The sequence below is a fragment of the Drosophila ananassae genome, chromosome 2R (assembly GCF_017639315.1).
Source record: "Drosophila ananassae strain 14024-0371.13 chromosome 2R, ASM1763931v2, whole genome shotgun sequence".
In the NCBI taxonomy this organism is placed as follows: Eukaryota; Metazoa; Arthropoda; class Insecta; order Diptera; family Drosophilidae; genus Drosophila; species Drosophila ananassae.
The window spans coordinates 15,209,785-15,227,012 of NC_057928.1; the positions used below are offsets into that span (position 1 = coordinate 15,209,785).

The window sequence follows — 17,228 nt, forward strand, 5'->3', positions numbered from 1 at the left end:
CTCCCTGGGTATAGCCTTCTTGCTATTGGATTGTTTATGTTAAACCATTTAGGTTGAACCGGGCTTTGCCAGGCAGATCTTGTAGCTGCTGCACTCTCTCTGGCCTAAGTGGCCGACGTCATCGCCCCACTCTGATCCACTCCCATCTGCCCCAAGTCCCTCTATTTCTCCAGCCCCCCCATCCTCCTATCTCCATATCATCTTATCCATTTCGATCCGTTCGAATCCGCAACCATGACGACCACATGTGGAGTTTGTTGTGCACACACACACACCATTTCCAACTCTGATCTCCGTGATCATGACCATCGTATCGTGGATTTTGTTGCTCTCACTTTGGCCATGTTCTCGCAAATGTTTGCCATATTAAAACAGCAGCATTACACAGAGAAAAAATACTTTTTTTAATTAAAATTTAATGTTAGATACTATTGAAGGTAGACTCTAGACCCATGTTTATAACTTCTTACCACTAACAATCCTGTGACAGAAAACCTGAATCTTTCAGGATATGTTCTACAACCTTAAATTATTTCTCCAAGTGCCCATTTCTCTCCTTCTCGCTCCCTGAGTTAAGTCGCGGCTGCCGATCTTCAGGCTCCGACTGGGACTAAGACAACATTTCTATTATTTATACCCGTTCGCTGGCCTCACAGATCTCTTCCAGTTTTCACACTTTCCTCAGGATCAGCGGACGTCGCTGCTTGTAGCAATTAAAAATAATTTGTTTGGCTTGTTTTATGTCAAAAATCATGAAAATACATCATAATATAAGTAATGCTGTTATCAAAAGGTGCGGCATTAACACTGATAGATGAGATATCTGCGTATCTATCCATGCTTGTTGGATTTAACATTTATTCGATTTCATTTTTCTTTTGCATGTTCGGCGAATGGCAATCATTAGTTTGAATAAATTTAAAAAGAGAAATTATTGAAAAATTGGTAAGATTCGCAGAATTTATTATTCGAAAGGGGGTGGAACTAAAACAATTTTTTAAAATGTTAAACTAGAAAATGTGTTAGATGATAAGACGTTAGTCAAATAAGGAAGGAAAATTTGATTGTTTTTAAGTAATTTAGAACTTTGTTTACTCAAAGCTATGTAATATATTTTTGAAATTTATGTATCATAAAAGCACTGCATTTATTTTATTTATGTTTCTAGAGTCTAGAAATACCCATCATGTCATTTGTACAACTCTAACGTTATGCATTGTATAATCTTCCAGACGCCAACCCAGACCTTCAATAAAAAGTCCGGAACTGGTTTATTGACTGCCAAGACAGATTGGAGTGACTCTTGAAACTAAAAAGCAAAAATCGAAAAATATATCAGCAAATTCAGCCAAATGTAAACTTATTTCCCTCGCCCGAGTGGCTTTGATTGAAAGGCAAATAAGCTGCCGGATTCAATGAAAACAGAGACTACTCACAATCCACGGAGGGGATTGAAGATATAGACGGTTATACGTATACGTATATGATGGAAATCCATTTGACGACGGGCGCTGACAGCGGCAAAAACAACAAGCAATACAACATTGGCGGGGAGCATAAATCATTTGCACAGACAGAAATGCAAATCTTTGCAGATTAAAACAAAAACAAGGCGGCTGTATAAATAAACATCGTGCGAGTCAGACACAAAAACCTAAACCTGTCAAATCTGCGATATCGTGGAGATAAACTCCCCAGCCGGACGGGCGATGGACTGGTCAGTAGAAGCCCCTGGAACCCACGGCCACCCCCTTCTATGTGAATATTTGTTTTAATTAAATGCCAATCGCCGTTCGTAATTGCGGCACATTAGGCCCACAAAAAAGCCATGAAAAACTCTCAACAAATCACATAAAATATTTTTAAAAATATCTCCAACATTTTATCTTTTCAAGTTGAAATCGAAGCGGACATTAATTGACCGGCAGAGATTAGCCAGGCTGATATTCGAGAGGGACAGATACCATCGGCCATATAGAGATCGTGGGGAGAATGGCCAATCGCCAAAACTGACAAGTCTTAGAAGGTCAAAAAGATTGTACAAGAGCTCTGTGTTTGCTGAAGATGAAATTGAGAAGAAAGCTACAATCAAATAATACAAATATAAATACAAATATCTTGTTTTTTATTGAACTCCCTGCAAAAATGACTAAGAAACCAGTAATAACACTAGCCATAAAAATCCAATTAAACACAAATTCCGGGAAAATATCATAAAAATCAAATAAAAGCCAATAATTTGCATTAATATGCAGCAAAGAAAAAAACTCCAATAGATATTGGATAATAAAATTCTAGCAATAATTACTTAAGAAAACATTTATAACCTGACAATGTATTTTTGCTTTGTTATTAAATTCAATAATTATAATAATTATTGTGAATGCTAAAGTGGCGCACAAGAAACAAAACCTTGACTTTTGCACAGTTTGGCTTAAGGAGCTTCTAGCCAAGGCTTGATCCGAAACGATCGTATTAAAATTGGCAATTGAAGGTCGACTAAAGCTTCCCCCAAGCTACGTTATTTTTTTTGCCCTGGTATACGGCAACTCCCTCTGAAAAGCGCCATTGTGCCGACTTTTGTTTCGAGGCAATTAGGCGAGAATATTTTTATTTGTTATGGTAATTACATTTGCCGGATTTTATGCGCCTGCTATTAAAATAACAGTCAAAGCCATATTTTTGTTGATTTGAGCTTGAAAACCTAAACACTAACCACACGGTGTTGAAAAGGTCAATGATGGCGTGTTTTCTTAGATAAGTGGAGTCTAATAATCACTTTTAAACATATTTCAAATAAGCACATATGTACTTTGGTCAATACTATATTCTATTTAATTATTTAAAAATAAGAGAAATATAGAAGTCCCATTAATCTTTATATGGAAATTAAATAACTCTCCCAGTCTCCCAGTCACATTCCACAGCCAATCCAAAGTACTTCGAAGTCCGGAGGCCCACACACAATATTTCATTATAACTAATGAACGTTTCGCGGCACATTGACAATTAATCAAAATTTAATTAAATAGACAAAATGCCGCATTAAAGTATGCACTTTACTTTGTTGCATTGCCATGGCGAACAATTTATTGTGCTTGCATATTCAGATGCAAATCTGTCGCCAACGTGCAAAATGTTAAATTGTTTTTCTTTCAAGCCACCGGGCAGGTAAGTACGAGTATATACTCGCACTCAAACTGGCACTCGAACCCAACGCGTTCGGGTACTCAAACAGGCACTCATTCGTGTGGTTTTGGGCCAGGTTTGGAGGGTGTGTGGGCCGCAATTAGTGGGGAAGGTTGCATGTGTGCGGGCTACGGCCACTTCATATGACGGCGGCACTGACCAGAGTCGTTTCTAAGCTCTCAAGTTTACTTATCTTGTGGTCTACTAATATTATATTGTAACATTGCCAGTTTAGGAGTTATGAAGGTGTAAGAATAATTTTTAAAAGCCATTCTACATATAATTAAATAATGAGTCAAGGACGAGGCGGGAGAATGGGGCAAGAACCGGGTATCATTCTTGATCTTATTTCAAATATAAAAATCTTAGAGATCTTAGAGATGTAGAGCAAAATGTTTACAAACTATATGAGATTAGTAACTTCCCCTTTTTATTATCCAAGTTTAAAAAACATTTACCAAACATTCTGAGATACCTACTTGAGTCAGCACAATAGCAAGCAAGATTAGAAAAAAGTAAGCATAATAAAAGTACCCCCCAGTACAAAAACACTCATCCATGGCCACTGACTAAGACCCCAAGTTAGAAGAGCATTTGGAACAACGATCGTTATCAGCGACATGCGATCGGAGCGTGCAATTTGAGAGTTTATCGATTTCCAATAGTCGAATACGATCTGCATATGAGGCTGGACAGCTTAGGGGGGCAAGCCAGTGGGGGGAGGTCGGTGCATGCAACGTTTCATGCAAGAATTCTCAAACATGATTTCGTGCTCTCGGCCAGATGCATTCATTAATGCATAATTATAGACAATTAACGGCGGCGGCCGAGACGGCCAAGAAGATGAGAAGATCGGTGCTGGCTAATGGTGACGCTGGAAATTGTCGATCAGAGAGAAAATTGCAACAATTGTATCGGCGATGCAGCCGAAAATGTGTCTCAGACCAGGCCATGAACCAGATGGGCTGCAATCGATATCTGCAAATGTGTACAATGTATCTGTATGTGCTGTATCTGGGGTATCTTTTGTGGTTTTCCTTTAACATTTCATGCAACGCGTGAGCGATTTGCCCATTGCAACGTAACGATCACTAGCTTGTTGTTTGTTTAAGCTTTTAACGCTTTTCAGCTTGACTTGGTTTCGGGGCGATGTCGAACTCGTTTTCCCACGTTGGAAATTCTTCGATTTGCGTGCAATCGCAATCTCAACTGACACCTTTTTTAGCTTCCCCTGGCCGCTTGCTCGCCTTTCCACTTGAGATAAATACCTTGCCATATAGCATGAGATACTCTGTATCCATACATGAGCACGATAGAAATTCTTGGCCAATTGCCAGTAGATTAAAGTAAAGAATGCCACAAGAATGTGCAATATGAGGGATAGGATAGACCTGCTTTTTTTCAAGTCCTATACTTTTATTATACAACTCTCTAATTTCTTCCCACACTCTTACCCAGTCTTTTTTTTAGAAATCCACAATACCGAAACCAATCCCACGTTCCCAAATACAAATCCCAGAAAATAACCAAAAAGACAAAGTCGCTATGATTGAACAATGAGAATTCAATAAAATTTTTACAAAATCATTAAGAAAACAAACGAGCTGATCTTTCGCACATAAAACAAGCTTAAGACTGGCCAAAAAAATAACAACAGAAGGAAAGCAAATAACAATTGCGAAAAGTAAGTGTGTCACTAATGTGACAAAGTTTCACAGTGAAACCCGAAAAAGAAGGCAAAAAAATTGGCATACATTTTAAAGCCAAACATCCTATTGGCGATTAGATATGCGAAGATAAAAGATGCGATGGATAGTGGTAGAATAAATCAGTGCCACCGAAGCTAATCAATTTTCGAGGGCTTTCTAAAATGCAAATTAATTCTGGGCTACCTTTAAATAACTTCCTTCTGAGGGTTATCTAAATGCGATCAAATATTTTAACGCTAATCTATTATAATCCACCAGGTTGAACTTCAAACATGTGAATGTGAATTTATTTGAAACCGAAACTTCGGTCGATGACAACTGGTTCCTACAGAAGACCAACATCGCGTGCTGCTCTTTCCGGCTAATTTCCTAAGCTAACCGCGAAATCCGTGTTAAAAACAAACACCACTGACTCACTGCCACATTCATGAATATTAAATTAATATTTATACAAATTTTTGGGCACATTCAAGCGGGCTCCTTAATTACAGCCCGAGTGAGTTTGCCTAGGCCTAGGTATTCGAAATCACCGGCTCGGTCCGGGTTCACTCAACTCCGAGCAAACAAATTCATAATTTTGTGATGAATGTCTCGCAACTCATTAAATCAGCCAGCATACATACAAATATATTTGCCAGCATATTATTTTTTACTACTACGTGTATTATTTATTTTCAAAGTGAGAGTGACCGTGAATATTTCTATGCTTTTCGAACTTTTGGGTATATGTTTTTGATTAATGTTAATTAGTTGCCACGGGAAACTATGCAAATTAAACCAAAACAACAAAAAAAGGTAATAATTAAGACGTATGTTTGGTCTTTGCAGAAAAATTATGATTTCATTTGAAGATAATCCCATTTGTTGTAAGCTCTTTGCGGTCTGAGGTCAGCTGGGGGTATATTCATTTACATAGATACATTTGTATCTCGAATGGGTCTCGCAGAAAGACAAAAGATACGAAAGCTGATGATTGATAATGGCATGCGAATTCGCTGGGTTTCTGACACAGATTGGATTGGGAAATAGGTTATGGTATTAATCAATGCTTAAATATGGGTTATGTTATGGAAGTTCATGTCTTTATTTATTTTTTAATATTGCCATGATATTACACATTTAAGATTCGCATTGTCTGCTCTGTAATGCAGCCCTATAATTTACAGTGTAAAAATGATTGTCGAAGCGTACCTCGCTTTAATTAGCATAATTAAGCCTTTAGTAAAGTGAACTGGACAGTTTATGAAGAAAGACAGGAATGCAGTAAGAGAAAGAAAGAAAGGCGGGCCAAGTTACCGATGTTGATTTATCACATTTCCGAACAGTAAGTACCATTTAAATAAAATCTGGAGGAAAGAGTACTACTAAATCATATAGAACATATAGTTTTTATTTTTTACAAATATATTTCTTTGAGCTATAAGCTATAAGTATCTTATAAAAATAATGTAAAATTTGGGATTATTTATTAGTCTATTATATAATTTTATACATGAGATGCATGATATGATTCTGATATGTTTTTCAGTTTCAAATAATTGAAAAATACTCAAAACCCCCTATTATTATGTCCCCAATTGTACTGACTTAGGAGGAGGATATCAGAGGGCATTGCCATCCTATATATGGCATTGCATAACCTACAACAATGTGCACCGTTACCCGCCTCGCTAATGAGCAGTTAGCTGCGAGTGAAAGAGGTAGAAAGAGAGTTGAGATCGTAAGTAAGCAACGCACGTAGCAGAAGAAGAAAAAAAGATACAAAGTACGACTGGCTGGACCAACTGCAGAGATCCACAAGAACCAGAAGCACGAAGAAGAAATGTGCATATTAAGATAAGAATGCAGCGGTCAGTGTGGCAATCAATGAGCGATTGCACGAAAGGGGAGAGCACTGTACAGTGTCTACCAAAAGTTAAGGAATGCACTGAAAGAATGTGCCACTCAAAGAAAGTACGTAGCTCAATCAGTTCTATTGAGGTAAATAGTTGTAAAAGAAAGAGAATAACTATTTTTGGAATACAATTTCAAACATGTACCTTGACTAAAATTCTTTGTGGAAGACATGCTTTCATGTGGCAGACATATCTCTGTACCTACATGCACAAGTCAGTTCAACTGGTTGCCTCCCCCAACCCATCCCATTACAAGATTCTAGGCTCGTCAGTCTGGTTTTCTTCTCCCATTTTGCTCGTCTTTTGTGGCATCGCCTTAAGTTCGGAAATGGGTCAATTTAGTGACAAGCGATTCGTAGCTCCAAGATGCAATGCCGTTCCACAAGTCTCAGGGGCAGTGACAAGTCTCCGTCTTCGTAGTCCGGACGATTGAACTGCACCACAGAAGACACATGACATGAATCGGGCAAGATCTCGGGAATTGGTAGCACTTCCACCAGAGGCATGTGGCATGAGCTTTCTCTTATCCCGCAGCAAATAGCAACTGCCACATTACAGATACGTCAGTTGGAAAAGTTTAAAGGTGGATGGATTTAATATGTTTCTACAATCTATATTTTTTTTTATATAAATATGCATTCTCTTTTTTGAAAATAACAATAATACAATTTATTTTGCTTGATTATAGCTTGATGTCATACTTTTTAAAATATATTTTCTTTATTCGCCAAAACGATAATATTTGTTTACAGGAAATACAAATTTTATATACTATAACTTCCGTTAAAAAATTCTTAAAGTTCAAGTTCGCTTTTACATGAAACAAAGAGAAAAAATTCCCGATTCTACAAAGAAAGCGCGATAAATTTAAATTCGAGACTGACATGGGGCTTAGGAAGCTTAAGATACGAGCCATTATCACTTGGCCGATAGTGTGGGCCTTAAAAAGCAAAGCCAACCCAAAATATTTTACATAGTTTCGATCAACATAAATTATGCCTACATTTCCACCCACCGTACTGGACCTGAGGTAATCAATTAAGCGCCAGAATTATGGGGTCAAGACAAGTCCAACTACTGGCGGACGTGGGTGCCACATTGTTATACAGCTTACTTGTTTGACTTTATTAGTTTTTGCTGACCAAAACAAAAAAAAGAATAAACAACAATAATACAAAATCGAACGATAATAGAGGGGCGGAAACTTCAAGGCGCAAATAAATTAGAGCAACATGGCAGGGTCTCGGGTCGCTGCCAGTTTTATCAATCGAACAATTATATCTTGTGCGGCAAAGGTTTCGGAACCCCTTCTCTCTTAGCCCACTGATCGGAACGTTGCACGCAAAATGAGTCACGAACTGAGCCAGGAAAAAGGAGCTGTTGAACCATTCGGGGATTGGTTTTTGGGTACAATAAGCCAAATACAATAAGCCCCTTTAACTTATTAATTTAACCCACTTTTCCAATCCAATTGGAGTCTAATAAAGCAGCCAGAAGAGGAGATTGCCTAAGTAGATCGTAAAGGTTTGGTAACCGCCGAACTTGTAGTTGCAGTTTACTTTTTTGTTGCCTACTTTACGGGGCATATTGCATAGAGGCTATATGCAATAAGAAACTCGGGTTTTATTTGATTTTTGGTTGATGATGTGATGTGAGAATACGATAATATTTATTTATTCATATGTTTTTGTTAACTTGTTAACCTAGGTCAGGTTTGTAGTGAAAATTGTCTTAAAAAACTCTCCCCAAAATGGTTAAAAAATATTAAATATTTTCCATCTTACTTTTTACTTTTCAGATTAATAAATCTCAATTAAACAGTTTGATTTGATTTTTATTTACAAAAACAAATCCATTACACAGATACAAATGTATATATAACAATATCTTATGTTTTGCAAGCCAAACAAATTGTTTATGTTTTTTTCGCGTACAACTTAAACATTAAGAAACGGAGGGCAATGAGAGAATCCGCAACGAACGCGTCGAAAACGAACGAGTCTAAAACGGAGACTGAGCCAGGGATTGGGGCTTGGATGGGGAGCAAATGAGGGAGCCAGAGAGCTTTATTGCACTCGGATCGGATCGGCCGGGTGTGTGTGTGTTTGTGTGTGTGAGTGGGAGTGCAAAACCAGTTTGTTTGACCGTGCTCCATCTCTTTCGCTCTTTGTATGTTTTATGCTGCGCGAGCAACTTTTTAAATTAAAAGCCGTTGTCGCATTTTCCATCGTTTCCTTTCTTCTACTTTATTTTCTTCGTACACAGTATTTTTGTTTTTTTTTTCTTTGGCATTGCACATTGGGCGGGATTTTCCAATTTATAAAATTATTTTAAAAAATATTTAATTATTATTTTCTTAAAAACTTTGTCTATTCTAGTTATATTTTATTTTAATCCTATCTAAAATTTAAACAATTTAAAGTTTTAAAAGGCTTTTAACATTTTTCATTGAAGAAATATTACTCATACGTAATTACTCATACGCCGTGTTGGCTGCTCAAAATTAGTTCTTCTAATTTCGGGACAACTCTAATTCTGCATAGATATTTACAAAACTAACGGTTTTAAACACAAATGTGTATGTATATCCGACCCAGTGTACGTTGTCGCACAATCAAAACAAATGCTCTTTTCGATCGTTTTCTGTTTTTGTTTTGACTGTTCTTCCTCGTCGAGCTTGGTCTTCCTCTTCCACATCCATGGAGCTCATTAAACTTTTTACTGCTACTGTTCCCCTGCAGTCCAGAGCCCCCACCCCACTCCTACACGCACACAGACACACATATACAGGAACACATGCGTAATTAATTTCAATGACCCCGAACTGTTTGGGGCACACACAATTTTTCAGATAAGCCGAGTCGGATCGAGATTCGTGTTCTAAGCGAACTCTATGCTTAATTGACTTTTCTCAAATCAAATTAGCTTCTTCACCTGGTACCCACTGGAGAAGACAGGCCGAGTGGTTCTATTCGAGATATAGAAATCGAGAGGAGAGACTCCATCTCATCTTAATGTTGTTCACAGTTAGATGCCTGTTATCGATAAGCTGAGGAAATGATTTTTTATTGGTTTCTTTCCAAGAAACTTTTGTTGTAAGCCAAGATGTACGAGTAAATTAGGTTAAGCCCAGCCTATGGAGTCAAAGAACTTCCCCAACCAATTAATACATTCAAAAACAACTTAATTTCAGAAGAGTTGGGTTTTTTAAAAAGCTATTTTGATGCTTTCTTAGATTGTACTAAAAAATAAGTAATCCCCCGTCAGACTATTATGATATAAACTGTATTTGCATTTCCACAAAAGAAAATCCATCTTCTGTTTTGAAAACTCGTCTTGTTTGCCGAAGTAAGTACACCCAAGACTAGCGACTTCTTGAGACTTAAAAATAACACTTTGCCCTGGTTGGGAACGCTTCAGCTGTGGCACATTTATGCAGATTTTGTTCGGTTTAGGTAGACATATCTTATCTTACTGCACCACCCACACACTTCACTCGGGCCGCATAAGTTTTGTTAGTTTATGACGATGCTTATGTCAATAGAGTTATGAAGTGCTGCACATAAAAAAGTCATGTGAATGGTTTGAAAAAATAATACTATCAGACATGGTGCATAATACGTTTGTTTTAAGACAAAAAATACAGTCCATTTATATAAGAAATAAATGAAATATTTAAAAGACCATTCTAATAGTTTAATTTTCTTCTGTGCACAGATACCACTCTGTCGTAAGCTCAACCCGATTTTAGAGATGGGAAAATGCAATAATATAGTCCTGTAAGTTGTGACTCGCCGGCTGGGGCTCCTCAAGAAGAAAAACAAGAAAACCAGTTGGGGAACTCACATAAGAACCGACCGACAGCGACCCACGTCAAGCAAAGGGACATGACCAACATAAATGCAATTGGAGAGACACGTCGTCGTTTGGGTATCCTATAGGATATGTGCCGTCTGTCAGTCCTGACAGAATGGATGCGCGTCGAGTGCGCCATGCCCATGACAACCTGCAATCAAGCGCCATCAGGCACAGCCAACGGTTCAGGATTGGGATCGTACCATGGCATCAGCACCATCATCGGCAGCATCATCAGCATCAGTATATCCAAGAAATCGCGTAGGCCAACTGGCGGAGAGCAACATGCAGCAGGAATCAGACAACGAACAACTGCGACATTTGCACGGACTTTAACTTAAATTATGCGCCAAACAAATAAGGTCTCGCCCAGAATCCACTTTTTTTCAGCCAGCCCCATAATGATGCCATGAGGCCATCGACAAGATGGTACTATATCTCCACTCGAAGATATTGAAATCCGAGTTTTTTAATTGAAAACATACATTTTCCAATAAGTTCAGGTTCTTATTTATTAGATACAATGTATTATATATTTTGTTACTTACTTTATTTAGTTTAAAATAAAGTTTTTATCGATTTTTTAGCGTGTATTTGTTGGTTCCCCTCAGACAGTGGCTCAGATGTCTGCAGTTGCACAAAGTCATGGTCGCCACAGTTGTTTCTTTTTTTTTTAGCTGCAGTGGGACCCCAATTGTTGGAAAAAAAGAAAACAATGCCAGAAACCACAAGAAACAATTAAGTTGGCTTTACACAATGAGGAGAACATCGAAGATCAGGCCAGTTGCATGAAAGCTGGGATTAAGGAGGAGCCTCGCCATTATAATTGCAGACTCTAAGTGGAACAAGTTTTAATTCCAGAAATAATTATATTCCAAGCGAAAATATATTTATTAACTAAAACAATGTTGTTCATCAAGAAATAAACTAATAAAGTAAAGGGGTTCAGTTTTTGGGTCATCTAACAGAGGGGATAGCCAATTGGACCTCTGGCTGCAGACATCTGCCTCAGCACGAGCCAAGAAGCATCATTAACGATATTCTCTGGATGGCGGAGGGCAACTTTTTTTCGATTAAGTGACAGGTTAAATGCTAAACCATAAGTTTTGGCCACAAGCAGCTGGCAATCACCGAGCACGAGCCACAAACTTTGCAGCCGGCCAAGAGGAACAGGAGCCGGTAGTCAAGGCATCAGGAGTCAGTAGACTGGAGAGTCTGGAAGGAGTCAGAAGACAGTCAGACCCGCAAAGTTGGGGAGCCTCTCAAACCGGTTGCAAAGCTCCCACAGGCACCTTCTGTTTTGTGTCAGTTGCTGACGACGTGCGTTGGGCAACCATTAGTCGCAATCTTTGGCCAATTGTCGCTGATTGTCGTCGTCCGTTCAGACTGCCTTCGGCTCGTTCCCATATGCAAAAACACGGACGCACTGCAACAGTTGCTGGCATTTTCAGATGCCGACCGACTTCGCTTGATTAGCTAAAAGTGCGTGCGAAATCCACAAAGGGAAACTTCTGGGGCAATTGGGTACCCCATCAAGTCATTATAATCAGCTCTAGTCCTAGTATCTCGAAGATCTAGACAGAGAATTGTGGATAGAACACCCAGAATTGTGCTCAATTGCTTCTATCCCTGTAAATAAGAAACAATGATAGTCAAACTTAGAAAAATATACCATAATCTACTACTTTTTGTCAATAACTATACATTAAAACAGGAAATCAACTTTAAAGTCTTCTAATATTTTAAATTTATGTTTTTAGTGTATCAGTTTTAAAATCGTATTTAACAAAAAGCACTCATTGGCGCCAACTTAAAAAAAAAAGTGTTGTAAATCACCAAAAACTATTAGGGGTGACAAATTTAAACAAAAAATATACATTTCGATAAAACGTAATCGGATCTAACAGAAATCTATCGACTTTCCATAACATATTGGCAACTCTACAAAAATAATCGTAACTATTTTTGAATATTGTAAATTATCGATTTTATACCATTTTTGTAAAAAATAAAATAAAATATTCCATATATTACTTAAAATATATTAGAAAATTTTATCAGTATTGTGTACATTTAAAATCTTGAGAGTCGGCAAAAAAGAAATGGTATAAAATGTCGCCACTGAGTAAATTTTACTTAGTCGTTTTTTATGTATGCTGAATAGTTACGGATTAAGTTTAGTTTTACTTAATTTGAGCTCTGAAAAAAAAAGTAAAGCTATAATTTAGTGCCGATTAATCTATTTTCTTAAAATATAGAATAAAAAAAAGCCGAACATCGAATGCATTCACGATATATATCATTTGTAACCAAAGAATATCGATATATTGATATTTTGATAAATTATCAACAACCCTATTTATTTTGCGAAGAAAAACTGCAGCGAGAAAACTTGTGAAAAGGGTTTTTTTTCGCGGCAGGTGTAATCTAATAGAAGCTCGTGACGAGTGCTTTTCGTTCGCAGTTTATAGTTTTTAGCGCAATCTTTGAAGCTAGCGCAGCGCATTCCGGTCCCCACACATATTCGGCGAAAAGACGCTGCGTCTGTGTGTGTGCGTGTAGACAATTGACTTGCGTGGTGCCGGGTTACATATTTTTATTGAATTTTTCGGAAAACGGCCCAAACAAATGCGCTTGGACTAGCTCGGGCACGAATCGGAGGCATAGCACTCGAATCTCGGAGAGAACCAACGAAAAGAAGCCAAAATGATGTTCACGGTAAGTTGAGTCGCGGGGGTGGCCCCCACAGCAATCGATAAACGTTCTCCTCATTTCCACTTTTTTTTCTCTTCTCGCCCGTCCGCTCACCTACATATTTTCAATTCTGAAATTCCGATTCGATCTCCGTTGAATTTTTCACAGGGGACTAACCAGCAGCAGGACACCAGGTTCAGCGACAAGGAGAAGAAGCTGATGAAGCAGATGAAGTTCGGTGACTGCCTGAACAAGCGGGTGGACATGTCCAAAGTTAAGCTGGACGTGCTGCGGCCGTGGATCAGCAAGAAGATCACCGACATCCTGCACATCGAGGACGATGTGGTGGTGGAGTTCGTCTACAACCAGCTAGAGGAGGAGAAGTATCCCTGCCCCAAGAAGATGCAGATCAATATGACCGGCTTCCTCAACGGCCGCAATGCCCGCCAATTTATGGGTGAGCTCTGGGCTCTGCTGCTCTCCGCCCAAGAGAGCGAATCCGGCATACCGGCGGAGTTCATACAACAAAAAAAGGATGAGATTCTGAAGCGCGAGGAGGACCAGCGCCAGCGAGACAGATCGCGATCCAGGTCGCGTTCCCGTTCCCAACGCGACAGTTCCCGGCGCGATCGCAAGCGTGACCGCTCTCAGGGTAGCGGCAAGTCAAAGTCACGCTCACGTTCCCGCTCCCAGAAGCCAGCCAACAACGGGGCGGTGCCCAGTGCTGCCCGCGAGGCAGCTGCCAATGCGGCAGCCCGGATCCGAAAGCGCGGCTCCTCCACAGGCCGCCCTCCATCCAGAGAAAGACGTCCCAGCCGCGGCCGTCCTCACTCGCGATCTCCTATCCGCTCCCGCCAGAAGTCGCGCTCCCCATCCAAGGGGTCGCCCAAAAAGTCTGGCTCCGCGGATGCCGCCAACACCAAGACTGTCAACGGCCGGCACTCAACGGACAAGTCGCCACCGGCCAAAGGGAAGTCGGCCTCTCGCTCTCGCTCCCGCTCACGATCCCGGTCCAGGTCTCGATCTCGTTCTCCGCGCAGCCGTTCCCGCTCTGGATCCCGGGCTAGTAATAAGCGATCACGCTCTCGCAGCTCCTCGCCGCGCAGTCGCCGCCGAGCCCGCTCCAGCAGCATCTCGCTGTCCCCGGAGCGCCAGCAGGATCAGTTCGAGCACCGACGCAACAAGAACAGCGTGCAGAACAAGCGCCAGTACCGCAACAATCGCGGCGACTCAGTCAGCTCCATGGAGCGCGGCAACGATCGAGGCAGGCAGTTTGGCGGCGGCGGAGGTGGCGGACGCCGGGGTGGCAGACGATTCTCACCGCGCGGCCGCAGTCCCATGCGCCAGGACAATGGTGGAGGCAATCGATTCCAACGCTCTAACTCACGGCGCCGCTCCCGGTCACGTCGCCTTTCCCGTTCGCCCATGCGCTATTCCCGATCACCTAGGCGGTGAGTTTTATTTCAGAGTTGTCACTTGTCTCGAAACTAATCCGGTGTTTCCTTCAACAGCTTCAACAATCGCCGACGCTCACCCATGATGAACTTTAGAGGCGGAGGACGCGGTGGAGGCCGTGGCATGGGCGGTCATCGCCAGATGTGGCAGCACCGTGGCGGCTCCCCGAACTTCCGCGGAGGCGGCCGCATTCACTGGCAGGCTAGACACAGTCCCGGCGGTGGTGGCCGCGGAGGCGGTGGAATGGGACGCTTCGATCGTCGCCAGTCGCCCCAACAGAACCGCTACCACAGGCAGTCCCCTATGCAGCACCAGCCGTTCCGTAAGCAATTCTCGCCGCCGTCGGGCCCCGGACGTCGCTTCTCGTCCCCGCAACAGCGCCGAGGATCCCGCGACCGTCGACCCAACTCCAGAGAAAGACGCAGCTCTCCGGGAGGCGGCGGTGGGCATGTGAATCGGTGGGATAACCCGCCACCGGCTAGACACCGACGCTCCACGTCGGAGAGCTCCGGCGAGGGAGGAGGCAGACGCCCACAGCAACTGCACCGGCAGCGCAGTTCCAGCCCACAGGAGAGACGTGGACGGAGTCGCAGTCGCAGCCACAGCCGGCAGAGAAGTAATGAGAGGAGCCGTAGTCGTTCTAGCCCGCGTCGCAGTCGCAAGCGGGATAGTCCAATTGGTGAGTTAAAAGAGTAACTTATTCTTATACCTGGCCTCGAATCATATTTTCTGTTTCTAGAACGATCCTCGGTGGAGTTCACCGGCCCGGCAGTCAACACCATCGATCTGTGCCGGGAGGAACAACGCAAAGCCAAGCCAGTAGAAACAGTCATTGTGTCGGACCAGGACGAGGCCAAGCAGAGCGCCTTCGCCAGCCTGTCACGAACTCCTTCTCCGTTCCTTAAGCCCCACGAGCGCCTTGCGGCCAAAGCGGCACCAAAGAAATCACGCGACCAGAGCCAGAGCAGTAGCTCGGACAGCAGCGCGGATAGCGACGACAGCGATGACCAGCCGCGTCGAAAGAAGCCCGCCGATGCTGCCAAGGGAAAGGCAAAGAGCAAGGCGCGGCGCAGCTCCGAAAGCTCCAGCAGCAGCGACCAGAGCGACGACGAGGACAACTCCAGTGCAGACGATCGCTTGAAGAAAAAGAAACAACAGCTGCAAAAGGAAAAGGAGAAGGAAGCTGCCGCCCTTAAGGAGAAGGAACGTGAGAAGGAAAAGGAAAAGGAGAAAGACAAGCGACGTTCGGACAAGAAGGGCAAACGTGTCACTACATCCAGCGGGGACGAGGAGTCCATGGGCGGGCGCAGCAGCAGCCGCAAGCGCAGCCATAAGAAATCTCGGCGGGAGGATGACGACGAAGGTGGCATTGTGGCAGAAGACAACAGCGATTCCGAGGACGAGCCCGTCTCCAAGAAGAAGCGCAAGAAGACAAGGAAGGCGCCCGACTCCAGCGACAGTGACTCCGATGCCTCATCCAAGCGCAAGAAGCATAAGAAGCACAAGAAACACAGCAAGAGGAGCAAGAAGCACAAGAAACACAAGCGGAAGAGCAGCGCCGGCAAGTCGCGAGCGGACAGCAGCTCCGGGGGCAGCAGCGACGAGGATGATCAGCAGCTAGGATCGGCAACCAAACGAAACGGGAACGGCAAACTGCCGCTCATCCTGCCTGGCGGTACGGGGCCGGGAGTCATTAACGAAGACCTGGAGAAGCAGCTGCGGGAGCGAGCCCTCAAATCCATGAAGAAGCTGGACTGAACGACCGACTAGACTATGTGCGATTGATGATTGATTGCCCAGACACACACACTAAACACACTGACACACACACACACATACTAGACCATCATACATCAAGCATCAACCATCAAGACTCCAACCACTCGCCTCCACAGACAGACGTACGTAGCCATTAAAATATTATACATTAAAACCAAGTAAACATTCATTAACTGCATACATTGTATTTCTTAAATGTATTTCACCTACCGTTTAAGTTCTTTTGCCTAAAAAACAAACCACAGTAGCGACTAAATTAGCGAGCCAACATTAAGCGAAGGATACAGATTGCATTATGTACAAAAAGAATGGAAAGAATACCCCCAGATATACCCCCAGACTATTTAGCCCTCCCCCAGTGGTTTTAAATACATTAATTAATTCCCAAAAACCGACGAATCGAAATTCAATACACTTCAAATCGTACATCCGTTTGGCAAAATGTATTGTTGCCGCAGTTTAATTTATAAGTAGGTTTTACAGAATGTAATTAACGATGCCCGGAACGCATTTTGTGTGTTTTGAGGAGCATTAACTAAATGAGAAAATAAACAATTGTAAAATTATCTAAACTGTAGTCTAATTTTAGTTCCTGCACTTGTAAGGATGCCTAAGATGGTTTCATTTTATTATTTTTTTTCAGATTGCAAAC

At 41.9% G+C, this 17,228-nt stretch overlaps 2 protein-coding genes and 1 long non-coding RNA gene across 3 annotated transcripts in view; 2 read left to right on the top strand and 1 right to left on the bottom strand.

Moving 5' to 3' along the window:
• Nucleotides 1-8,800, bottom strand: part of LOC6493266 (semaphorin-5A) — a 42,078-nt gene extending 33,278 nt beyond the window's left edge. Inside the window, exon 1 of the mRNA XM_014908809.3 lies at nt 8,578-8,800. The gene's annotated coding sequence lies outside the window, so the exon portion shown is untranslated. The remainder of the gene's footprint in view (nt 1-8,577) is intronic.
• On the top strand, nt 671-2,116 carry LOC123257036. Its single transcript, XR_006506955.1, has 3 exons — nt 671-793; nt 908-945; nt 1,233-2,116. It is a non-coding gene; the product is annotated as an uncharacterized LOC123257036 (long non-coding RNA).
• A 4,152-nt stretch (nt 8,801-12,952) lies between the features above and the next one.
• LOC6506697 (serine/arginine repetitive matrix protein 1) lies at nt 12,953-17,142 on the top strand. The gene is made up of 4 exons (XM_001957362.3): nt 12,953-13,366; nt 13,511-14,793; nt 14,854-15,476; nt 15,537-17,142. Exons 1-4 carry the CDS (start codon nt 13,355-13,357, stop codon nt 16,553-16,555), a joined length of 2,937 nt encoding a protein of 978 aa, XP_001957398.1. The 5' UTR covers nt 12,953-13,354; the 3' UTR covers nt 16,556-17,142.
• The last annotated feature ends 86 nt before the right edge of the window (nt 17,143-17,228 follow it).

Bases quoted from the DNA above. Each gene is read 5' to 3' on its own strand.
- LOC6506697 (XM_001957362.3), top strand. The intron at 14,794-14,853 runs GTGAGTTTTATT...TTCCTTCAACAG, and splicing joins TATTCCCGATCACCTAGGCG to CTTCAACAATCGCCGACGCT. The intron at 15,477-15,536 runs GTGAGTTAAAAG...TTCTGTTTCTAG, and splicing joins CAAGCGGGATAGTCCAATTG to AACGATCCTCGGTGGAGTTC.